Here is a 24,947-nt window from a genome sequence, read left to right as displayed (position 1 = left end):
GGCGGCGGCGGGGCCGTGGCGGCCGCGATCCCCTCCCGGCTCCCGGAACTCTCCCGTCGCCGGCCATGGTGCGGATCGTGACCGTGCAGACCAAGCCCTACGGCGACCAGAAGCCGGGCACCAGCGGGCTGCGCAAGCGGGTGACGGTGTTCCAGAGCAATGCCAACTACACCGAGAACTTCATCCAGAGCATTCTGGCCACCGTGCCGCCCGCCGAGCGCCAGGACGCCACGCTCGTGGTGGGAGGCGACGGCCGCTTCTACATGAGAGACGCCATCCAGCTCATCGTCCGCATCGCCGCCGCCAACGGGGTAAGCACCGAGCGCCCGGGGCTCCGGGCCGCGCAGCGCCGGCGGAAATCGCTGGTGCTGGCGTGTCCGCGGCGTGGAAGTAAGGCGGTGAGTGACAGATGAGCTGACGGGGCTGGCGGGGGACAGCTCGCCGTCCGGGCAGGAAAACCCCCCCGGCAGCCTCTGCCGGCCTGCGGGAGAGAGTGGACGTTGGCCGGGGCAGAGGTGTGGAGGCAAACACGACTTTGCTCTAATTCCTTCTTCTCTGGTTGGGTTTTCCAGCTAAAACACGAACCAGCGGCACGGTGTGCAGCTGTGAGGTGTTGGGAGGGGGCAGCGTTCCCTTCCACAGCACTGGAATGCGTCTCGCTGCTGGGGGATTCCTCCGTGGGTTAGTCCAGCCCAAGGGAATCCCAGCAGGGAGTGTGATGCTGATGGGGAGAGATGTGCTGAAGTCAAGTTTGCAAAGGGAGGCTTTCCCCTACATTTACTCTTTTCCAAAGGAAAACTGTCCCCTTCTCCTGGGACACCAACACCAGCAGCAAACATTCTTCCTCTTGGACCACAAAGGAGAGAAGGGCTGAGGGTGCTGGTATGCTTAGGGTAGAACCTCAGAGTTACCTATTTCAAATTCCCAGGTACCCCAATTCCTGTAAATATCTGACTCCTTAGGAAAAAAAATAATAATTTGTGATTGCTGCCTTCTTAGGATGTAAAGAAGCAAATAACTGGTCTGGATTCTTTTAAAGCCGTGTAGAAATTTGTCTATTGAGATGTGTGGCAGCTGCTCAGCTCTGATTCCATAGCCCAGCATCCCTGGATGCTGCGTGCACCTCTGGAAGTGATGGATAGAGCAGCCTTCCCTGATGGAAAAGCAGCAGGCACTGCTTCATTTATTTGTTCTGGGACTTGGAATATGCAGCATTCCTGCCTGAGTGCACACACAGACAGGATCCCTGTGGATCACTGTGAATAGGCAGAGAACTTGTTCCCTGGGATGAAGTGTGAGTTTGTGCAGCTTTTTGGATGTGCATCCGGGGCCTGGTGGGCTGTGGCAGCATTCCAGGCACCGACCTCTCCATCATTTACACTTCAGCTCCATCCCAGCAGCAGAGGCCTGGGCTAGAGCTGTGCTGGGGGCTGATGAGGTGTTTTGGGAAGCATGGAGGGCCGGGAATGTCTCGGATCCTCCCCTGAACCGTGCAGTCACTCACGTAGGAGCAGAGCTGAGCTCGCTGCCAGAGCTGCAGCAGCGAGTCCCAAGGGCTGCCCTTGCCGGCAGGAATTTGCCTTGGAGCATTTTATCCATGTGAATTCCAAGTGCTGGCATAGAATTGGCTCTGAAGTCAGAAAATGTTCGGGAAAGGCAGGGAAAATGGGAGGTGAGGGAAGGAAACGTGTGGAAGAATATGTGGGCTGATAAATGAGCAGCAGGTAAAGCCTGAATAAGTAACCAGAGGTACAGAGGGCAGAGCCACTGGAAACTTGATTACAGATATTTGCTGCATTTTAGCAGCTCTGGCCTAAATTAAGACAGTGCAGGAACTGCATTGCCAAACTCAAGAGCAGCAAAACTCTCTGGTCCCAAGAAATGGTGTGACTAAAACCGGAGGGTTTCTTTAGCAAACACAAAGCACTGGTTTTAAATAAATTTTGATGTATTTTGGAGTGCTTGAGGGATATTTGGTTTGTGGGGTTTCTCTGTAATTGCAAATATCAGTTCCCTGGTGGTTACCACAGTGTAGTTAAGAAAGTCTCTTAAAATCCTCTTTCTTCATAGTAAATATGAAGTGACTGGAAGTTCCCTGCCCTTCAAAGAGAAGGATGGACAACTTCATTCATGGTAAGAAGGTGCCCTGCAGAACAGGGACCAGCACATGGAAACTTGCTCCTGCAACAGTGGGTTTGTCCAGGTGCTGGGACTCAAACATCTCCTGGTTCCAGCAGCCAGGTCTGAGGGGAAAACTCAGCAGCCTCATGCTGAGAAAAGCTGAGTAATACTAAGAAAACTGCTGGAAAAGTGCATTTCTGGTCCTGAGGATGAAGAGGTGGTTGATGAATGCTTTAAAATGGTGGTAAGATCTGGTTGAGTGGTGCTCTCCAGGCACAGGACAGACCTGAGGACCACAACCAGTGAGCTTTAGTTTTGCAACATAAAAGGAAAGGATGCTAAAATTAGCTTGAATTTTGTCTCCACCTGGAATGGTTAATATGGAACTAAGTGTTTATTTTTAAGTAGCAACTAGTCAGTTTGTAGTTATAAGATTAAGGGGTGTTTATCTTAATTTAAAGTTTGCATTTCTGTAAGTAAACTGAAATTGTTTGCCATTCCCACTTGGCATCCAGTGTAGCCTCCCAGCTTTGTTTTGGTCTGTGTGCCAGCTTTCCTTGGTGTTATTCCCACATGGTGAGTCTGAGTCTTTAATTCCACAAATCAGATCTTCACAGGTCCTGTTGGAGCATCACTGATCAGCAGAATTGTGGCTGTGCAATAATTTTATGTCAAAAACAACAGAAACTGTAAATCCAGGCGTGATGATAGAGCCAGCACCAGGCTGATGCAGTGACACTGTCACCTGCTGCTCCCCAAATTTACTGTGCCCTTGGTTCCTTCCTAACTGAACACTGTTCCAAGTGCTCAAAGCTGCCACACTCAGGCACGTTGCTGGAAAGGTGTTTGGAGTGCCAGGCTGTGCCTTGCATGTTAAATAGTGCCTGCTTTTGTTTTAGAGCTGCAGGACAAGCAGGGCTTTTATTAGAAATGCTGCTCTCTCCCCCAGGAAGTTTGGGTTCCTGCCTTGGCTGCTTTAACCTTTCTCTCCCCTCAGTTACCCAGAGAAACCAAGTGCTCAAAGCTGTTGCATTTATTTATCACTGCTCTCTTTTGGTAGCTCCCTTTTTCTTGTGCTGTTCTGCCACAGCTCCCAGACCAGCTCCCACTGGGTTCTTCCCTTTGAGTAGAAGCTCCTGGGATTCAAATCATCAAAATAAAGTGCTGATAAAGAAAGTTCTTCCAAAAAGCAACCAGGGTGAGATGTGGTGATGCTGAATCCTCCAGGCCAGTAGGAAAAAACCTCAATTTCTGTCTTACTTATGTTTATCTCAGAGGCAGAAGGGGAAATTGAGATGTGATATCTACAGTGAGGAAATAAATACCACTTGTGGATATTTCCTGGCTGCAGATGATGTGGATTTTAGAAGACAGCAGCTGCAGCAGCTCTCAGAGCCTCTTTTTACACCAGCCTGGACTCTTTTTGCCTGTAAAGTTAATTGGCTTATGTCAGTTTACAGTGGAAGGTGATTAAGTGGTCAGATTGTCCAATTTCAGTGCCCCTTTGGAATTTTAAACTCTGCACTCATGAAACTCCAGCTCAGAGCAAAGAGCTAAGGTGCTTTGCAGTTAATCTCAGCAAATCCAGCGGGCAGAGTTGAAATTCATCCTACCAGGGATTTAGCTGTAATCTACTGGGACAATGACTGTGCATGAGCAGACACCTCAGCTGGGGCTGGGCTGGCAGGGCAGAAATGCCTTCCCCTTGTCAGGGCAAAGTTTGGGACAGGGAGCTGGGCTGGAGAGCTGCTGTCCAGGTGTTATTCCAAATTTGAGCTCACCAGGATTGAGAAATGCATCCTGTCATGACCCTGAGCTGGCCAAAATATTGATTCATGCTTCAGATGAGGAGCTGAAATGTTTATTTTAGAAATAAATGGAGATGGCTTAGATATCAGTAAGAACAAAGAATTCTGAAGTAATAAAAGTGTAACATGTACACTTATAGTACATATTCATAGTACAAGCTGCAGAGCAACAAAATAAACAGCAGATGTGATGGGTAGAGGACAAACACAGTTGGCAGGATCACCCCGTTATGCAGAAAAACATCACTTCTTGATTTTAAAATAAGTTTGGTTTAAGTGAAAATCAGGAAATAAAGCCTCACCAGGAGCACAAGTCCTGAGCTGGGCACCAGCCCTCAGAGAGGATCTGGTCTGGGTGTAGGGGATTCCAGCAGGACTGGCTGAGGTCGTTCTGTAGGGAAGAAATTCCTCCCTGTGAGGGTGCTGAGGCCCTGGGACAGGTTTTCCATGGAAGCTGTGGCTGCACCTGGATCCCTGGAGGTGTCCAAGGCCAGGCTGGACAGTTTGGAGCCACCTGGGATGGTGGAAAGTGGTTTTTGGGTTCAGGTGCAGATTTCCAAGAGCGCCCAGGGCCAGGGGCTCTATATCAGCAGGCTGGGGCCAGAAATCCTGGAGCACTGAGGGAATCCTGCTGGGAACTCTCCCCTTTCCCTGGTGCAGGGCCAGGACAGCAGAGATAAAATGCAGATTTGGATGTGCTGTGAGGTGTGACCATTGAACAGAAAGTTTCACAATCCTGGTGGCTGGTGAGTGCTTCCCTGGAAAGGAAAGTTCAGCCCCTGCCAGTGGGACAAACCTGGGGATGGGGATTCATTCCCAGCCCTGTCAGCCCTTTTCAGCTGTTGTAGGAGCAGAACAGTCTCTTCTTTCTGTAGTGATTCATATCTGAGTGCACTTGTGCTGCTGAGATGCTGCCAAATATCCTTTTTTGCCCTCTGGAATCTCTACAGCAACTTCCAAACTCGGATTTTAAATTAATTCTTAATAGAAACAAAGCCTTTTGCAGTGGGAGCAGCTCTCCTTGTATGACCAATAACACACTTGCAATGTATTTATTTTTTTGGGGCTCCTTTTGTCCTGGCATTACCAAATGCCACTCCCAGCAGTGGCTGCCTGCACCGGAGTCATCCTGGGCAGAAAGTGCCAGATTTTGGCAGCTGCTCAGAGGGTTTTTCCAGGGCTCTTGGCACCCTCTTATGGCCGATGTGCAGGGACAGCATGGCCACTGGAGCTTTCCTGAGGGCAGGAGCTAAGGGAATGGGATTCTGCCTTAAAGAGGAGGCACAGATGAAGTGTAAAGTGGTTTTACTCCATTTGTTGCCCGGGATTTCAGGCTGAGTGTCTTCTTGACTGAGCACAGAAAAGGAGCAGAAGGAGATGCCTGTCACCAGCTGCTTGCTGTCAAAAATTCCTGCAAAGCTGGAAAAGGAAGCTTGCAGCTAAACACAGCCCCACAGAGGGAACATTGGCTTAATCTGCCCTCTGAATGGGAACAAAGACCTGGGAGAGGAAAGGAAAAGAGGAGTAGAAGGCACCCTGGACCTTGGAGAGGCCTGACCCAAGGGTGTAGCAGGTTTTGGGAACAGGGAATCACTGTTCAGTTTGACCTTTCCATGGTGGGTTCCCCCCACAATTATTTTTCTGGTCTGAATGCCTACATATAAAATTATAGCTTGGAGGAAGGCTGGGTTTGTGTCAGAGTGAGGAGCTGGGAGAGTCTGCCTCTAACCCAAGCCCTGTCCCAGACTTGGGAAGACTCCAGGTGAAGAAGGCTCCATCTCCCAGAAAAGAAGGCACAGCTCTCTCAGGGAGAGGAGATGGGTAGGGACCATGGAATTAAGGCAAAGGGGGAGCTGTGGCTCTGCAGTGTTTAATGAATTTAAGCCCTCTTAGAACAGTCTTGTTTGTCTTTCTATCATTAAATTCAGCAGTTAATTAATAGTTTTAACTCTGTTCTTGTGTGTGTGAAGTGCAGGACAGTAAAAGGAGACCTGGGTTAGGAAATATCCCTGTCTGTGCCAGGCTGGCTGTGGAGAGAGGGAGACTCCCTCAGCAGCCTCCACGTGCCATGGGCATAAGAGATCCAGGAAACAGGACCACGGGGAAGAGCTGCTCGGGCAAACACTGGGGCTGTTTGCTGTACAGAGAGGGCACTCAGAGCCTGATGGCAGAGGAGTTTTAGTGAGGAGCTGCCAGGAAGAGGATTATGATCTCTTTGTTTGCTGTGCCAGCAGATTGTAGGGAAGCACTTCCAGCTGCAAGGCTAAATAAGCACTGGCAGGGCTTACCTGGAGAAAAAGATTCCAAGAACAAGTTGGATCAACTTCCAGGAGGAGACCTGGGTGTCCTTGGTCCAGCTGTGGGGAGGGAGCAGATGACCTGAGTGATTTGTAAAGAGCACTCACTCCAGCCAAGCCTCCCAGATCACAGATCAAAGGACATTTCCCCAGTCCCTGCCCCAGGGCAAAGGTGCTCAGCACCCACCTTTGGTGACATTTTGCACCTCTGAATCCTCTGGCAGCTGTGTGATCCCCAACCCCTGAGCAGTGCTGGTTAAACAGTGACTGGTGATTGAGTTTGCCCCAAAGAGATGTTACAGGAAAGCCCTGGGAGCCAGGGAGCACCCCAGGAGTGTGGCTGTCCTTGTCCCTGTGCCTTTTATGCATTATTTTATATTATCAATTTTAATTATTTAATTATTATTTTGTATTATATTCATATTAGTAAATATGATAATACAACTTTGTTATGATATTAATAATATATTAATTAGTATATCATTGCTATATATAAAAATTATATAATTATTATATTATTTTTATATTTCATTTAATAGAATGTTCTTCACTTTATGTACATAAACATTGCATGAATGACCCTCCTCCCATTAATTTAGGTTGATTCCTCTGTCCACTCCACATGCACTGAATTTCACACAATTCCCACCCTCCATAGGTTTTTCCTTGCCAGTAAATCCAAGCCCATCCCGTGTGCAGTCACAGGAGCTGCTGGGTGTCCTGTGCCCTCCTCCTGTCACTTAATGCCACGGAATTTCCCAGGGCAGCAAGAAGGCAAAGAGCTTGCTTAGGCCTTTTCCTGCCAGGTGTCATTTTGGGAGCTGGATTTTGGGTTCTGTGCCACTAGAGGGAAACCTGGCCCTGTGCATGGGAATAAAGAGAGCTGCAAGATGCTGGAATGGTGGGGGTGGATGAAACACCGAGCAGTTTTGCTGTGTATCCCAGGCAGTCGCACTGCTGGGGTAAAAGGTGTGTTGGGTCACACAAATTATCCAATTCCATTTCGGTGTGCTGATGGATAAACCAGGATCTTGGGGACATGGTCAGGGTGGCCTTGGCAGGGTAAGGATTATCTGGATTATCTCAGAGGGCTTCTCCAAACTTTATGGTTCTGTGACCTTCTTTGGAAGAAAAGATATCAATTATTGCAGCAAGGACAGAATCAGCACCACAGGAAAGAGGCCCTGAGCGCCTTCAGACCTGTCACAATCCAGCTGTGTGTACATCTCCTTTTTGCTGCCTTTAATGGTGGGACTAACAGAGTCATTACCAAGGGTCTGCTCTTTAATTGCCCCAGTGATGTCTAGAAATTGTTTACAGCAGCTCAGGCAGAGGGCTCTGAGTGTTGTTAAAGAGGCTTGGAGCAAAGGCTGATTTTAGAATCATAGAATGGTTTGGGTGGGAAGGGACCCTAAATCCCAACCTATTCCCTCTGCCCTGGGCAGGGACACCTTCCACTATCCCAGGTTGCTCCAAGCCCTGTCCAACCTGGCCCTGGACACTTTCAGGGATGGGGAGTCCACCACCTTCCCTTCCTTCATTTTCCTTCCCCATGCTTGGGAAGATGAGGCTTCACTGCAGTTTCTTGGGATCCGAGTCTCTTCTGTTTGTGTTTAGGCTGTCCCACAATGAACAGCATTATGGGATGCAGTTTTCCCAAGCCTTTGATAGTTTCTTGTGGTTTTCATCTGGGTGAGACTTGCTGGGGGTGCTCAGCTGAGGCTCCTGAGGCTTTCCAGCCCAAGGCTGACCAGCTGTTCCTGCTGGAAATTCTCCCTGTGCTTCAGGGAGCTGTGGGAAGTCAGGTTGTCAGGGCAGGAGTCGCATGAGCGAACGGGAGGTAACAGATCTGTTCCCTTCCATTTTAAGAGTGACCTTTAACTCACCAGACTTTGCAAAATAGCTCCAGCAGGATCCTGCTGGAAGTTTGCCTCCAGAGCCCCAGAGTGTGGCCCTGCCCTGTGGAACTGGGAAAACGCATCCCAGCAGGGCTGGGCTGCTCCCACCTCCCTGCCCTGGGAGATCCGCAGGGATTGACACTGCTGGGCTCCATGGGATGGCTGGGAGCAGTGCCTGTGGCAACCAGGAGGTGACAAAGAAGACAGGAATCCTTTACAGTGAGGGACAGCAGCGTGGAATTGTGCCTTCTCCCTGACATTGATCCCCCGTCGCAAGTGCGAGGACACGGCTTCGGTTACAGAAGGTGCAGGGAGCTATTTTTGGGTGCTCAACAGCTCCCCCGAACTCCTGTCTCATAGGTGGCCCATTGCTGTGTCAAGGTTGGGGGTTAATTTTGCCATATTTGACTTTTTAAATGCACCTGTGTGACAAAGGGCCATGGAAGACGCTCCCCTGCCTCTAGTGACGGTGCCAACAGCTCCCTACAGCGACCAGAAACCGGGAACCAGCGGCCTGCGGAGGAAGACCTTCTACTTTGAATCCAAGCTGAACTATTTGCAGAATTTTATCCAGAGTATATTTTTTTCCATAGACCTAAGGGATCGCCAAGGAGCCTCTCTGGTGGTTGGAGGTGATGGGAGGTACCTCAATAAGTCTGCAGTGGAACTGATTGTCCAAATGGCTGCTGCCAACGGGGTCGGTAAATGTTAAACGGCTGAGTTCCTGTGGGGTGTGGCTGAGAAATGCAGAAATCCAGCAGAAATTAGGCACTGGGAGACTTAATTTCCCCAAAGGCTTTATTCAACTGCTAATAGTGATGTTTTTAATGGCAGATCAGCTGGGGAGTACAGAAATTTCTGTATTTTCACTCTAAGTGTTGCAGTTGGGCAGAGAATACATGTGGAGAAGGGAAAATAAATTCTGCTGGGGTTTGTGAGTTCCTGTTTTGTGCTTTGACATGCCCCAGGCTGTTTTCACCTGTGGATTTTTCAGTCTTTGCACAAGAATATGAACCCCTGATACTGTTCAGAAAGGAACTAACAAGGAGAGCCCTCAGAGTGGCAAAGGAGAAGAAACAACCATGTTTTGCCTTTCTCGCCAGGTGTAAGTTGTGGCTGTGGGATAAATGCTTAGGGAGCCTTTGAAAATTGATATGAGAGTCAGCAAGTGAGTGACAGCCTTTATAGGGAGCTCAGTTGTGCTGGAATTCTATGTTTTGGAAGCAGAGCAAGAGGCTTGTGTGTTTGTGGTAGATTGTGGTTCATGCAATGGGCTTTTGTCTTTGTTTCCTTCTGCTTTTTAGGAAGAGAAGGCTCTGCTGTCTGTCCTGGGTCTCTCAGTGCAGAGCAAACTTTGTGCAAAGGGACCTGGGTTTTAGGAATTTGTTTGACAAAAAACAGTGTAATCAATAGTGAATGGGAATAAGTGAATGGGAAAAGAGGATGAGAGAATTTTATTAATTTATTTTTAAAATCAACCTATTTTCCATCTTGTGGGTGAAAAAGTCTTCAGGCATTGCAGATTAATGTCTTCCCCTGAAATCAGTGCATGGGCAGAGGAGAAGAGCTGGAAAATGTGCACAGAGCCAGGCTTGGGGTGCCTGACACCAGGACAGATCTGCTGGTGAGGGGAGATCAGGCTCATCTTCACCAGCTCAGGCTTTGCCCTCCAGCACTGGGCCCAGGCCTGCCTAAATGGGATTTAGGGGCTGGTTTGGGTATTTTCCATGGATTTTTCTCCTCAGTCTGGCTCATGCCTGCCAGTGCTGTGCTCAGAGTGTGGGATTGGTGGTTTGGGCTGCATCTCCTGCACAGAAAGGGCTGCAAGGGTGGGCTGGGGACACCCTGGAGCTTCCATGGCCTGGAAAAGCTGTTCCCAGTGGTCCTGGGGGGAAGAGGGGTTGCAGGAGATCCCTGTGTGCATCCTCATGGGGCTTTCAGTAAAAGCAGGGTGGAATTATTGCCTGGGTGGTTCTGAAGTGCTGTAACCCCAACTTGCTGCACAAAGTGGGTCTGCTTTGAGAAATCCATGAAAGGTGTTTGTCCATCATTGCAGCCTGAGGTTTTCTTCATAAGAAATTCCACAGACTCAAAAAGGATCAAGTGTAAATCGTTCAGCACATTGTTACACTGAGGAACCTTCCCCAGTGGTTGCCACAGAGGATTTAGCAGTGGATGGGTGGGGAATGGCAGCTGAAAACCTCTGGAAGCCAAGGAGGACCCAAATCACAGGGCAGCTCACATGGAGACAAGTGTTCTTCCTTTCCTTCCTTGCTGCAGTTCAGGTGTGCAGGGAGGGCAGTGACAGGGGATTTGATGTGTTCATCCAGCTCTCTTGCAGCTGCTGCCTGCTTTGGCAGGGAAAATCCCTTCTTTTCCCTTCCTCTGCAGCATTCCTGGGGCACTGATGCACAGGGGTGCTGCAGAACGTGACCCTCAGAGGGAAACTGGGGAGCAGGAGGGGAAGTTATGGAGAGGAGCTTCCTGGAGGTCCCATGAGTTCTCAGGGAAACTGAAGGAGCAAGGTTTGGAGGCTGGAATAAAGCACAAGACAAGAGTGTCTGAGAATGGGGGCAAAGCAAACCCTGCTTCAAATGAAACATGAGGTGCAATAAATGAGTGATCAGTGTGTGGGCACAGTCAGGGCTCCAGTATGAGCTGCTCTGGGCAGCTGGAGGCAGGGCCCTCACTTTGGGTTTGTAAAGTGCTTTTTCCCATTTCTGCTGTTTGTTAGAGGTGCAGCTCTGCCAGCAGCTGGGCTGTGACAGCTGGGCCATGCAATAACTGATGGGCAGCGAGGCTGGGGCTTAGCACCTGGCAGTGCCAGGGGTCAGGAATCACAGCCATCCCATGCCCTTGGCTCAGCACCCAGCACAGCCTGGGAATGCTGCTCTTGATTCCTGCTCCAGCCTGGGATTGAATGAAATCCCTCCTCTTTCCCCAGCCTGTTCTGGGTCTGACCCCCTCGCTTGGTGCAGAGGGGTCTGGTGGGGTTTTAAATCCTGTCACCTCATCTGGGGGCTGTGGGAAGGAGTGTGTTCTTCCAGGGAATTCTGCACCTCCTGGTTTATTGCCTGGATTCTGAAGGTGCTGTATTGCTCAGCACATTGCTCTGGATCCAATCTCAGAGACGTCCCTGGGTTTATGGGAAGGAGGTGTGCTGCCCACTGCGAGGAAGAATCTGCAGCTGCTCCCAGGATGGTCAAGTTTTGTGTTCTTTTGGCTTCTCTCTGCCCCATTATGTGTTTTGAAGGCAGATTTTGAGGCCACAGCCAGAGGGAATGCTGGTTTTGGTGGTGTTTAATGCCAGCCCTCCAGTACATCCATGTGCAGCATTCATGGAGGAAAATGCTCCAACAGAGCGGGGTCAGATGCACCGTGGGGAGCTTGGGCAGGAACAGGGCTGTGCTTTACCTGCTGGCAGAGTCTGGGGTTTGGGCTGTGTGGGAAATAGTGAAGGTAGGAAGACTTTCAGAAAGCTGAAAGCAGGCCTCGGAAACAGAAAGAAGAGAGAACTTAGAGCTAGCTGCAAGTAGAAAAGTTACAATAGTACAGCGAGCAAGGACACGAAACAATAGTTTGAGTTTTAGGCTTGGTTAAGATAGACCTTAAGACTGCAGAAAAATATGCCTAGCAAGACAGTAGAAGGTTTTAGGCTTGATACTGGAGTATTGTGGATTGTTAATAGAAAGCATAAAAATAAGCATTGTGTGAAGCAGGTGTAGGTGTGCTTTTAGTGATTGGCTAGAACAATTATCTGTAAGCTTTAGCAATATGCCGTTGGCTAGAAAGTTTTTAAAATGCTCTGTACCAAAGAAATCTTTGGCTGCTGCAGGCAGGACATGAGCTGTTGCCATCTTCCCATTGTCTCAACCATGCAACGAGACTGATGCCACAATAAAGCTCAAGGAACGTGTCCCAGCAGTCCCATCCTGTTTGTGCAAACCTCCAACACTGTCAGTGCAACGGGCCAGGACTGGGCAATAAGTTACATAAACTCCATGCATTTACAGAAGGCTGAATTAATTTTCTTTATTATGAAACCCATTGCCTTTTTAATACCCTAGTTAGCTAGACATGGACTTGATTGGTCCTTTAATTAAAACAACATCACCATTGGTTAATTAAGAAACCACCCTTAGGTAAACAAATCTCCATAACACATTCCACACGTTCACAGTACCAGGTGCAGCAGGTTAGGATAAGAATTGTTTCTCACTCTTTTCTCTGCTGTTCTCACAGCCTTTCCCAGAACGACGCCTGGGAAGTGTCAGTTTCCCTCTGTGGCCAGAGAGCTGCAGCCACACCATCAGTGTGGAGCTGGGATTGCCCTGAGAGCTGTGCTGTGCTCCTCCCCTGCAGATCGGGCGCCTGGTGATCGGGCAGAACGGGATCCTGTCCACGCCGGCCGTGTCCTGCCTCATCCGCAAGATCAAAGCCATCGGGGGCATCATCCTCACGGCCAGCCACAACCCCGGCGGGCCCAGCGGCGACTTCGGCATCAAATTCAACATTGCCAACGGAGGTCAGCCCTCTTCCTGCTGCCTTCTGCTCGCTGCTGTTATTATTGATTACTCTGGGGTCCTCCCTGTGGGATTGAGCCCTTGTCTGACCCAGAGATGGGGTAACTGAGAGGCGTTTAAAAACGTTTATTCCATTTTCGGTTTCGTGTGAAGGGTGAGACAATACAGGTGTTATAATTCATGCCATCACAATCAGAAATCAACTATTTCCTAATTATAATACACCATAAGTGTTTCTTGGCCTATCAGCTTCAGTCACATTATGCTGTATATGCCTTCTCACCTAAAATTACTCTTCATGGGTCCTACTACAATGCATCTTTCATAGTTCTATTTCTCCAAAGTATCCAGTCTTATTTGCAAGGCCATCCTTTGAAACTTGTTTCTAGTTCCATTTCTTTCAGCAATGTCTGTCCTATTCCATGGCATTTCTAAAGTCAGCATTTCTTGTCTCAAGGTTTGCATACAGATGCACACTGTGTGAGCCTTCTGCCAGGCTTGGAGAATTCCTGACAAATTCATTTCCCACACCACCCAAGAATTTCTGTTCACATCCCAGGAATCAGTGCCCTGAGTGGTGGTTCCCCTTATGGAGCAAGTGATGCCCAACTCCCCTCATTCCCTGGTGTTCCTCTCCATTCCCAGCCCAGGTCTTTGCTCTGTTCCTCAAGTTCACTCCTCTTGCACTTGGATTCTTTAACATCTTCCCCTTGCCCATTTCATTTTGCAGGTCCTGCTCCTGAAGCCATCACAGATAAAATTTTCCAAATCAGCAAGAAAATTGAGGAATATGCAATCTGCCCAGATCTCCAGGTGGACTTGGGCACCATTGGGAAGCAGCAGTTTGACTTGGAGAACAAATTTAAGCCATTTACAGGTAAACAAATGTTCTTCCTCTTGGCAAGGGTGAGGAATTGGGGCTCTGTGGCCATTCTGACCTCTCCTTCTCATCTGTTGCATAATCTCAGTGAGGACATTGCTCCTGGCATTTATTTATTTGTTGATTTTGATCCATCAAACTTCCCTAAAATCAAAGGCTGTTTTTTCTGCAAGGCAAACATGTACTTGAAAACAGAAAAATGCAGTTACAGTGCATTTTCCTAATTAAAAATTGCAGAGTTTAATCTTTCAACTGATTTTTTTTTTCCCATGGTCTCAGATATAAAAGTTGTCACCGTGAGTGGGAAAGCTGTTACATTTCACATGTAACTTTTCTCAGTCAGCAGTGAAATATGAAAATAAATCAGAAAAATACTTCTTAAAAATACTGCAAGTACTTTTTTACTATCTCCTGGTGCTTGTAATTAACAAAGTTAAAAGATTATAAAAGTTGGTATTTCTCTCAGTCTCGTAGTGGGATTTTTATGCTGTATTTTGTTTTTGTGTTGGCTTCAAAGGTGCAACTTTTGAACTATGAAGTTCACACTTCCCATTGACTTTGGTGGAAATTAAAGATCTGATTTTATATACAAATTTTTAAATTTAAGTGAAGTGAGATTGAGCCCTCTTGAAGAAAATCCAGGGAGCCTTAACTGGGAACAGAGTTTGATTTTGTTGGTCCACTTGTGGCCTGATTAGCAGTGAGAGCCTGTAATTAAATCCCTAATTTAGCCCCATTATTCCTGTCCCTATTCTGATCCTCTGGGATGTTCAAGGGCTTTGTGCTGAGCCCTGGCCCTCAGCACAGCACCAGGGCTTGGCTGTCCCAGTTCCAGCTGTGAGGGTTGATCCCTGTCTCCTCTTTTCCAGTGGAAATTGTGGACTCTGTGGAAGCCTATGCCAGCATGCTGAGGAATATCTTTGACTTCAGTGCCTTGAAGGAGCTGCTCTCAGGGAAGAACCAGCTCAAGATTCGCATCGATGCCATGCACGGGGGTAAAAAGGGCTGGGCTTGGGGCACTGTGGGGTCAGGGGTCCTTGGGGATTTGTCACCTACTCCAGGAATTTCTACTGCAAGTTTGGGGTTTGGTTTGTAGCACACTGGATTTTTCTTTTCAGGAGCAAACTTTTTGTGTCTTGTGTTTATTTTCTTTTGTCAAGTGTTGTGTTTTGGGGGTTGGGATGAGCTGGTCTTTAAAGTCCCTTGCAACCCAAAGCATTCTAGGATTCTGTGAAATGTTTCATGCAATTCTGAAATGGTTTGGGCTGGGAGGGACCTTAAAGCTCATCCAGTTCCACCCCTGCCACGGGCAGGGACACCTTCCACTAGCCCAGGTTGCCCCAAGCCCTGTCCAGCCTGGCCTGGGACGCCTGCTGGGATGGGGTGGATTTTGATGAGAGCTCCTAAACTAAAAAGCACCCAAAATGACCCAAACTGAGCAGCCTGAGGTGGGTGGTGCAGAGCTGCCTGAGGGCTGAGCCAACTCTTTCCCCTGTTTTGCTGAGACAGTTGTGGGCCCTTACGTGAAGAAGATCCTGTGTGAGGAGCTGGGAGCCCCAGCAAATTCAGCTGTGAACTGCACCCCCCTGGAGGACTTTGGGGGCCACCACCCTGACCCCAACCTGACCTATGCTGCTGACCTGGTGCAGACCATGAAGACGGGAGAGTACGACTTTGGAGCTGCCTTTGATGGAGATGGGGTAAAGGAGCTGCTCAGAGTTCCCCTTCTTTCCCTCTACCCAGCTCTGGGATCTGGGACCTTTCCTCTGCCTCTCTCCTCTGTAATCATGAGTGAAGTGAACCACTCACTGCAGTCTGCCACAACAGAAATAGTTGGATACTGTGTCAATAATCCCAAACTGTAATTAAATAACTTTAAACCTGTGAAAAACCAGCAGGAAGGCGAAACACCGTGGAGGTGCTCCTGTGTAACTTCTCCAAAGCTCTGTGTTTATTTCAGAAAATCTCTGGGAGCTGCTGGGTTTATGGGCTGGGCAGCGAGCTGAGCTGTGCCTGTGCTGTCTCCCCCAGGACCGGAACATGATTTTGGGCAAGCACGGCTTCTTCGTCAACCCCTCCGACTCGGTGGCCGTCATCGCCGCCAACATCTTCAGCATCCCCTACTTCCAGCAGACCGGGGTGCGCGGCCTGGCCCGCAGCATGCCCACCAGCGGGGCCCTGGACAGGTAATAACAACCCCCTGTGGGCAGGGAGCCCTGCCAGGGCATGGCCAGCACAGCCCTGGACTGGTAACAACCCCCTGTGGGCAGGGAGCCCTGCCAGGGCATGGCCAGCACAGCCCTGGACTGGTAACAACCCCCCGTGGGCAGGGAGCCCTGCCAGTGCATGGCCAGCACAGCCCTGGACTGGTAACAACCCCCTGTGGGCAGGGAGCCCTGCCAGGGCATGGCCAGCACGGCCCTGGACAGGTAACAACCCCCTGTGGGCAGGGAGCCCTGCCAGGGCATGGCCAGCACGGCCCTGGACAGGTAATAACAACCCCCTGTGGGCAGGGAGCCCTGCCAGGGCATGGCCAGCACAGCCCTGGACAGGTAACAACCCCCCGTGGGCAGGGAGCCCTGCCAGGGCATGGCCAGCACAGCCCTGGACAGGTAACAACCCCCTGTGGGCAGGCACAGGGCAGGGAGCCCTGCCAGGGCATTGTGTGCCTGTTTCCTAGGGTTTCACCCTAACCTGTCCTGTGTGTTTGCTCCAGTGAGGAGTGCAGCAGTGCCAGAGCAGCATCGAGGGTTGATGGGTTAAACCCTGCCTGGGGACATGGCAGAGCTGGGATGTGCTCTTGGCTCTTTCTCTTCCCTACAGATAAGCCCAAACAAATGACTTTCCCTACCTTTCTTTTCCTTAAATTCGATAGTTACACTTTCTTGGTGAAATGCTTTGAGATCTGCAACCTCAAATTGCTCTGAAGAGCTGAGTGTTTGTATCTGTTCTGTAAATGCACGTCCCACCCATCTCCCAGGTACCACACTGGGATGAAATAAAGGGATTGCTCTAAAGCAGAGGCATTCCCTGCCTTCAGTGGCACCCCAGGAGAGCTGCTGATCCCATTTCCCCTGGGAGCACTGAGAATCCAGGGATGTAACTTGGCCTTCTTACCTTGGCAGGGTGGCCCAGGCCACAAAGATTGCTCTGTACGAGACTCCAACGGGCTGGAAGTTTTTTGGAAACTTGATGGATGCAAACAAACTGTCTCTGTGTGGAGAGGAAAGCTTTGGGACTGGTAAGTCAGCCTTCCCAATATCACCCATGATGGTGGAGTTCCTCCTCTTAGTTGTTTATTCTTTAGAGCTTGGGATTTATCTTTCATCTGCAGTTGTTAATACTTGTAAAAGACTAAAATATAAAAAAGGGTTTGGAGGAATTAGGGTGGAGATGAACACAATGCTAAAGGTTTTGTGAGGTAGGAGCTCTTTCTCCTCCAGTTCTCCAGGAAGGCATGTGGGGATGGAGGTTTGGGGGCCTCTTTAGTAGCCCAGCCACTGAGTCTATGGGGATTAAATGCAATGCTAAATGTATTTTTCAACTCTTGGTGGCCAGGAAAACCTTCTCAATGTTTTCATTTCTGAAAAGAAATACGGTTTGGAGCACGGAGTTTTATTAGGGAAGGTTTCAGGTCACTATTAAATCTCTGAGCTTAATAGGGCCCTCATTTTCCTGTTCTGAACACAAGGTATGATTTATAAAGTTTAAATTAACACTTGCCTTTGAACAGTCTAAGTGAGTTATTGAGTTCCTGAGAAACAAAGTGAACATCACAAGGAGTGTACTGGGGTGTGCAGGGAAGTGGATGGGAGCAGGATTTGCTCCAGGCTGGAGCAGGGTGCTCAGGACAGTCAGGATTCCCAGGAGGTCTCTGCATGCCCTGAGCTCTCCCTGGCATCTCCCCTGTGGTTTTGTGTCCTGCCTGTGGAAATGGGACCTTCCCTGAAGCAGCACCCGATTCCTGCACAACGGCTGAGTGAGTTCTATCTGGTCTGAACTCTCCCTGAGGTGTTGTTTTTCCTGTTCTTTAAGCATCTCTGATGGGATATGCAAGGCACAAGGTCCTGAGGGAATTTCTCACTCAAACCTTCTGTGCTTTCACACCACCATCCCAGGAAAACCTTTTAGCTTGTGTGTGGGTGCCTTGAACCCCCAAATTCCTGGAGTGAAGTGCTTTGAATGAATGTGGAGCTGGGATGCACAGCTGGAAAGGAAAGGAAAACCCCAGCTTTCCTGGGGCTGAGGAATGGGACCACAGCTCTGGGGGGCAGCAGGTTGCTGTGGGGCTCAGCAGTCTCCAGGAGCAATATTTTTGCAGTCAGATATTACTCTGATATGTGGGGCTGGGATCTGGCTGTGGGTTAGAAGAAAAAGTGAATTTCAGAGAATTTGGTATCACTGTAAGGAAATCTTGAAGTAAATAATGAGTAAAGAAAGATTCTGGAGTTTTGCCCTGAGTGATTTCAGCATCTGCTGAGTTTATATCCTGGACCTTGGCTAATGAGAGGGCACTGGTGCTTCAGGAGACAAATAAAACCAAATTCCTGGAGCTGCTGGTGGGAGATGATCTCAAATGAGCAGCTCCCAAAAATGTTTCCACCTTTGTATGAGCAACAAGCTCAGTTTCTCTCCATCCCTAAGGGACTGCCTCCCAAATCAAAGTGATTCCAGTCTGAGAGAGAGGTTTGGGATTTTGGCCTGGCAGCAGCACATCCAGGTGATGGGAGCTGAAACAGTCTGGGGGAACAGATTGGGAAAGGGCCCAGGAGTTTGGACTCTCCTAAAATGCAAAGGGGTTTGCCCATGTGACAAATGCACTTAGGAAGGAAAAAGGAATGAAAAGGGGTGAGGAGGGTTGGTTGACAGGAAGTTAATGAGGAGTTGTTTGGAGCTGGACTGAATGGGAGTGTTGAAAGGGAGAGAGGTGAAAGAGCAGCCCAAAGACCCAGTAAAAATTGAAACAAACTGTGAGGCAGTGGGACTGGAGTGCAGCAGCAATTAGAGTAATGTGACATGACAGAATTCCTGCTTGCTTCCCTGGCTATTTTATTCCAGCAATAAGTTGATACATCACATGGGACTGGTGTTTATTTAGCATTCCTCTCCATCACCTCTGCCCAGCTCTCTCCACCCTGAGGGACCGTGGGGATAATTTATGGCCACATCCACAACAGTGGGATTTGTGCAAAGCACCATGTAACCCCTGCCCTGCCCCCAGCCCTTCCCCAGAGGATTCCCACTCTGGCACTCCTCCAGAGGGTGGCATGGCAGCTCTGGAGTGCTCCTGGCATTTCTTTAATACCTGTTTGGAGGTTTTCCAGAGTGGGAAGGAGAAAGTTTTGCATCTGTGGGGCACAGGGTGCCAGAGGCACCGAGTGTGGGCTGGGTGTGCTCTGGGCCATCTGATCCCATTTCATTTGGGGGCTGTGCAAGGTCCAGCACCTCTCGGGTTTCCCAAGGGATCAGTGCTGTGTGAGCCCACTGTGCTTCCAGGGCAAGGCTGGGCTGGCTCTGGCTGCTTCCTGCTCTCCTTGCAGTGCCAGCTTTGGGGGAATCCACAACAAGAGGCAATGGGCACAAACTGAGGCCCAGGAAATTCCGCCTGAACACGAGGAAGAATTTCCTTACTGTGTGGGACAGATTGCCCAGAGAGGTGTGGAGTCTCCCTCACTGGAAACATCAAAAATCTGGCTGCAGTCCTGGGCTCAGGGATGGCCCTGCTTGAGCAGGGAGGTTGGACCAGATGCCCCACAGGTCCCTTCCAACCTGATCCACTCTGTGAATCCTCCTTGAACCAAGAGAGGGGCTTTTCCAGCCCCCAGTGAGAGCAGGCTGGAGGCTCTCCTGGCCTCTGCAGGTGGATGGAGCCTCTCCTTGCCCTGCTGCTGCCAGCCCCATGGCTGGTGCTCCCTGTTCTGGGGTGATTGTGGGGTTGCTGAGGTTTGGTTCCTCGGGAGGGCTGACATTCCCCTTGGTGCTGGGCCAGGAGATGGTCCCAGGGTGCTCCTTGGCAGACAGGACACAACAGCTGCTAAGGAGTTGTTGTTCTTCTTGTTGATGCTCTCCTTCCCAAGCTGCTCCTTTGCATTTGCCTTTTGTTTTTTATTTGATGCCTTTTTTATTGTGCATTCCCCATGACTTCCTTGGGAGCAGAGTTAAGGATGTGTGAACAATGAGTGTGTGTGTGTTAAAAGATGCTGAGTGTTTTATTTGGGCCAGAGCTGGAGCAGATGAGATCCTGACCCATTTTAATGACACAGCAGGGATGGAGCTCTGGAAATGCTTCCCGTTTGTGAGCTCTGCAGGGGGATGGGGGGAGGAGATGAGGTGGGGGCTGTGGTGTGAGGAGTGGGAATTGTGTCTGTGCTGTGGCTCCCCACAGGCTCCGACCACATCCGAGAGAAGGACGGGCTGTGGGCAGTGCTGGCCTGGCTCTCCATCCTGGCCGCCCGCAAGCAGAGCGTGGAGGACATCATGAAGGACCACTGGCAGAAGTATGGCAGGAACTTCTTCACCAGGTGGGGAAAGTGCTCCTGACACCTCCCATTCCTTGTGCTGCAGCAGAGCAGAGCCCCCGTGGCACAGCTGTGTCACCATCAGGCTGTTCCTGTGTCATTCCACTCCCTGAACACTTGGCAGCATTCCTGGGTGCCATGAAATGGGGATTCACCATAACTCTTTGTGGTGTCCAGCTTTGGATTGTTCCTCCAGATGTAAATCCGCTACCAAGGTCTGGACGTTTTATACTTGCAAAGCACCTTGTTTTCCTTTCAATTGAGATTTTTCCTCCAAGAGTCATTTTTGCCATGAGATCAATATACTTGAGACCCCCATATCACAAGTTAATTTGTGATATCTTCAGTGACAGCAGCATCTCACAGAATGGGTGCCCAGCCCCATGGCTGTTATTTACCTGGCTGAATTCCTGTCCAGTCCCCAAATACTCAAACTGAAGCGGGAGTAGACATGGAAGATGGCAAGGGAAGGAGTGAGAACCAGTCTGAACACAAGCAGAGGTGGGAACACTGTGAAAGCATGAGACAGAAATCTTTCAGCTTGGAAGATCTACATCAAAATTCCATCTCAAATTGCTAAGTCAAAGAACTTGCCTTTCCTTTGATTTTTTTAAATTTTCTTTTTCCCCCCCAACTCACCAAAAAGCCAGCACACATCTGAGGCATGGAAACCTGGGGAAAAATGCCAAAGTCTAGGATGAAAAGGCAGCCTTTTAGCACTCAAGGTATGTGAGCAGAGCAGGCTGAGCACAGGGCTAGGCAGTGAACAGAGCGGCACAAATCCTGCTGGCAGTGGGAACACAGATCTGGGATCCTGGACTGGGCTCCAGCCACTCTCTGCTGGGCAGGGACATCAAAGCTGGCACTGGATGTTTTCCTGCTGCAGTCACAGCTGCAATTTGCTGGGGGGATGCACTGAGGGTGTTCACAGTAACCACGAGGGAGCTGGTGGGGTGCTGTGGGCACAACTGCAGGAAATTCTTGGCAGTCAGTTGGATCTTGGCCCTGGCCCTCGGTCTGTGATACTCAGTGTGAGACAGCACTTTGTGCTTTCATCTCCTGGCACCAAATGCCTGTGATATGCTGTGCTGCATCCCAAGGATCTGTGTGGATATGGCTGCAGTGCTGCACACAGATCCTCCTCTCTCTTCATAGAATCCCACATTGGGCTGGGTTGGGAGGGACCTTAAAGCCCATCCAGTGCCATGGCCAGGGATACCTTCCACTATCCCACATTGCTCCAAGCCCAGTCCAACCTGGCCTTGGACACTTCCAGAGATCCAGGGACAGCTTCTTTGGGCAATGTGTCCTGGTGCTTTGATGTGCCTTTTCTGCCTGTCCTCCCCTTCAGCATGGGAGAAGAGAACACCCACAGAGCTCGAGAAGGGCATCCCAAACCATCCCAACTCATTGCATCCTCCCCTCCCTAATCCCTGTGCGTGGTGCTGGCTGCAGGTACGACTACGAGGAGGTGGATGCAGACGCTGCCAACAAAATGATGAAGGATTTGGAGGCGGTGATGTTTGACCGCTCCTTCGTGGGGAAGCAGCTGTCGAGTGGGGACAAAGTCTACACGGTGGAGAAAGCTGACAACTTCGAGTACAACGACCCCGTGGATGGCAGTGTCTCCAGGAACCAGGTGGGCACAGCCTGGCCTGAACTGGGACTGTTTTCTCCATGTCCTTTCTCCATCTGGAGCAGTGGGCTGGAGTGCTGTGTCTGGCAGGCAGCCCCTGGCTCTTGTTTCAGGTTCTGCAGTGTGGGTTAGGATGGGCATTAATCCCTCTGGGAGCAGGGAGAGGGGAACACAGGAGCTTTCTGTGGCTCCCTGAAGAGGAGGGATGGTGCAGGTCAGGCACGGCCACACTGGGTAATGCTTGTGAAGGCTGACCTAGAACAGAGACTAAACAGAGTTGAAGAATAAAGCAGAGATTTATTAAAAGGATAAATGGATCCACCTTGGGCAGCACCAGAACCCAGCCAGGGCTGCACCCAAGATCAACCAAAATGGTCGCAAAATGCACGACCGGGCACAGTGTCTCTCCCTGGGATCAGTTCTGCTCCATTTGCACCTTGCAGTTCATTGTCCAATTACAGCTTTAGGTTATGCAGTCCCATCCTTTTTCTCTCTTGATTCTGCTGTTTATGCTCCTGGGCCTGAGATTTGGATCATTTGTCCTTGGTGCCCAGCTGGAGCAGGAATTGTTTTGTCTCCCTGCTCTGTGCAGAGCTCACCATGCCCTGATATGAATCTCAGAATTACACACTAAAGCAGCACAGAATGTGAAAAATAGAAAAGCCAAAACCTGAGGCACCATGGGGATCATGGAAAACCCCTTGGCTACCCAGGAGGCCAGAGCTGAGAGCTTCCCTCCCTCCCATGTCCCGAGCAGGGCCTGCGGCTCATCTTCTCCGACGGCTCCCGCATCATCTTCCGGCTGAGCGGCACCGGCAGCGCCGGGGCCACCGTGCGCCTCTACATCGACAGCTACGAGAAGGATGCTCAGAAGATCAACCAAGACCCACAGGTGGGTGCTGCACCTCACTCCTGCCTCTGCTGGCTGCCAGAGCTCAGCCCTTTCTTAGCCCTGCTTTGCTTGGAGATGTGTGGGGGTGACAGGAATTTTGGGAGCCAAAGGTTTGTGCCTGCTTTAAAAAAATCAGTGGGATCACAGGATGCAGCTGTACCTACGGTGAGACTGCCCTGTTCTATACTGAGTTCAGTAAATGTTTTGCAACATCATTTATAAATGCTGCTGAGCTCTTGTAGGCACTGGAGGAAAAGAATCCTCCTCTTGTATTTAGGTTTAGCCTGGATATCAGGAAAGGGTTTTCCACCCAGAAGATGGTTGGGCACTGAAGAGGCTCCCCAGGGAATGAGCACAGCCCCAAGGCTGCCAGAGCTCCGGGAGTGTTTGGACAATGCTCCCAGGGACAGCGTGTTATTGTTGAGGTGTCTGTGCAGGGCCAGCAGCTGGACCCCATGATCCTTGGGGATCCTTCCAACTCAGGATCTTCTCTGGTTCTGCATTCCCCAGCAAACACTCTGTGGGCTCTCTGTGCCTAACTTCCTGTGACATAATTGACAAAAAGACTGAAAATCCCCCATTCTGAGGTGGGGGGGAACTTAGGATTTACCTGTCCTGTGCTGATGTGGAGTTTGGGATACAGCACAGGGAGGGTGGCAGCAGCACCACTGCAGCTTGGGATTTTCTCTGAGCACTGCATCCCTGTCCCTGGTCCCAGAACTGGGGTTGTGAGCCCAGAGCAGCCTTTGTTCAGGAGAGCTGAGCTTTGGGTGCTGAGGGATGCAGTGTGGGAAGGCTGCATGTTCTGAGCCCTCTCTTTCCTCCCTGCAGGTGATGCTGGCACCTCTCATTTCCATTGCACTGAAACTTTCCCAGCTCCACGAGAGGACCGGCCGCTCCGGGCCCACCGTCATCACATAGAGCTCTGGGGCAGGCAGCCCAGCCCTTCCCCTGGCCACTAAAAGAGGAATATTGATTTTATCCCTGTATTTAAGAACACTGTTTTGCTGCTAAGGATAGCCAATAAACCCCAGCCCTCAGCACCCCTTGTCCCCTTTGCTGCCTCTCTTTGTCCCCAGCACTGCTGGAGGTTGGGTGTGGTGCTCCTTACACAACTTCTGGGGCAGCACGTGGGCTCCTGGCTTTTCCTTAAACAAAAAGCTCTGGAAATAACAGAGACACTAAATTCTTCAGTAATTCACAGGCTTTTTTTACTATCTTGGACACTTTCCTGGGAAAGGAGCCCAAATCCTTTATCCCAGTTTGGATGAGCTTGTTTGGTTGAATGGGGACAGTAAGAGCCTTGGAATAATCAGATTTGCAGGCATTAATGTGCAATATCTTACCCAAGGGCACAGAGAGGGTCGCTTTGGAGACAGCTGTAGCTTGGTTTGATGTTAGGGCTGTGCAGCTGCACCTTCCTGTCCTTTTCCTGGAAGTACTCACATTAGTGGGATGGGTTTGGTCCTGTCCCTTCTTGGTTTGCTTGCCTGTGCCACCCAAATCCTGCAATCCCTGTGTCCCATCTCACCTTCTGCCCAGGGCTGAAACTTAGGCTGGTCCCTGGGCAGGCCTGAGGGAGCAGCTCTATTACCCAGGAATGTGGAACATGCCACCCTCATCCCAGCCTGCCAGCACCACTTCCAGGGGAGTCTGGATGTGCTGACAAAAGGCTTTTTATCTCACCTGTGCACAGGTGAGGGGTCTCTGCTGCTCCGTCTGCACTGACAGTTCTGCTGGGGGAGCTGCTCTGCTGTGGGGTGGATAAAAGCCCTCAAAAACCAGGTGCAAATAAGTCTAAAAGCCAAGGTAGGACCCAGGCAGAGCCTGAGGCTGGGAGAGCTGTGTTTTCCACACCATGCTCCTGTGCTGCCCAGTGCTTCCCTTGGCAGGATTGTCCCAGAGGTTTCCCTCAAGCCTGGCTGCAGAGCACTAAAGCAGGAAGCTGGGATTAGTGGGAGAAAAACAATTTGGCTGCTCTAATTTGCCGTTCAAGCATTGTGTGAACAAGTGACCCCAGAGTTTATGGTTGGCCTCTTGTTAAAGCAGGTCAGTCCTGGGTTCCTCCTAATGGAACTGTGAGTGTTTTCCAGTCAGACTGTGCTAAAAGCTGCTCTCTGCCCATCCTGGTGCTGACTGGTGCTGGTGACACACAGCTCTCTTCTCCTGGGGCTCCCAGCTTCTTTCAGCACCTTCAGAATGAGAGGCAAAGTTTCCTGTGCTCTCATGGCTTTATCTGGGCACAGTTCCTCCAGCTGCTCCTTCCCACCACACCTACAGGAGCTGCAAAGGAGAGCCCCAAGTGTTCCTGCTGTGACAATTTGTGCCTGTGCAGCCCTTGTCTCTCAGGCTGATGGGATTTGGAGCTTTGTGC

At 50.1% G+C, this 24,947-nt stretch overlaps 1 protein-coding gene across 2 annotated transcripts; it reads left to right on the top strand.

The window, feature by feature from the left end:
• The first annotated feature begins 6 nt into the window (after positions 1-6).
• Positions 7-23,616, top strand: PGM1 (phosphoglucomutase 1). Of its 2 annotated transcripts, none has more exons than XM_059853615.1 (11): positions 7-311; positions 12,487-12,649; positions 13,378-13,524; positions 14,397-14,522; positions 15,037-15,227; positions 15,559-15,713; positions 16,653-16,768; positions 19,913-20,048; positions 21,501-21,684; positions 22,439-22,573; positions 23,405-23,616. In XM_059853615.1, the coding sequence occupies exons 1-11, from the start codon at positions 66-68 to the stop codon at positions 23,492-23,494; spliced, it is 1,689 nt and encodes a 562-aa protein (XP_059709598.1). In that variant the 5' UTR covers positions 7-65; the 3' UTR covers positions 23,495-23,616. The 2 variants fall into 2 exon arrangements, with proteins under 2 accessions (XP_059709598.1, XP_059709599.1); XM_059853616.1 differs by lacking the exon at positions 7-311 and adding an exon at positions 8,505-8,821.
• The last annotated feature ends 1,331 nt before the right edge of the window (positions 23,617-24,947 follow it).

This window comes from Haemorhous mexicanus, chromosome 9 (assembly GCF_027477595.1).
Source record: "Haemorhous mexicanus isolate bHaeMex1 chromosome 9, bHaeMex1.pri, whole genome shotgun sequence".
In the NCBI taxonomy this organism is placed as follows: domain Eukaryota; kingdom Metazoa; phylum Chordata; class Aves; order Passeriformes; family Fringillidae; genus Haemorhous; species Haemorhous mexicanus.
The sequence above is the reverse complement of the archived record's forward strand: the minus strand, read 5'-3'. Positions and strand labels throughout refer to the sequence as shown.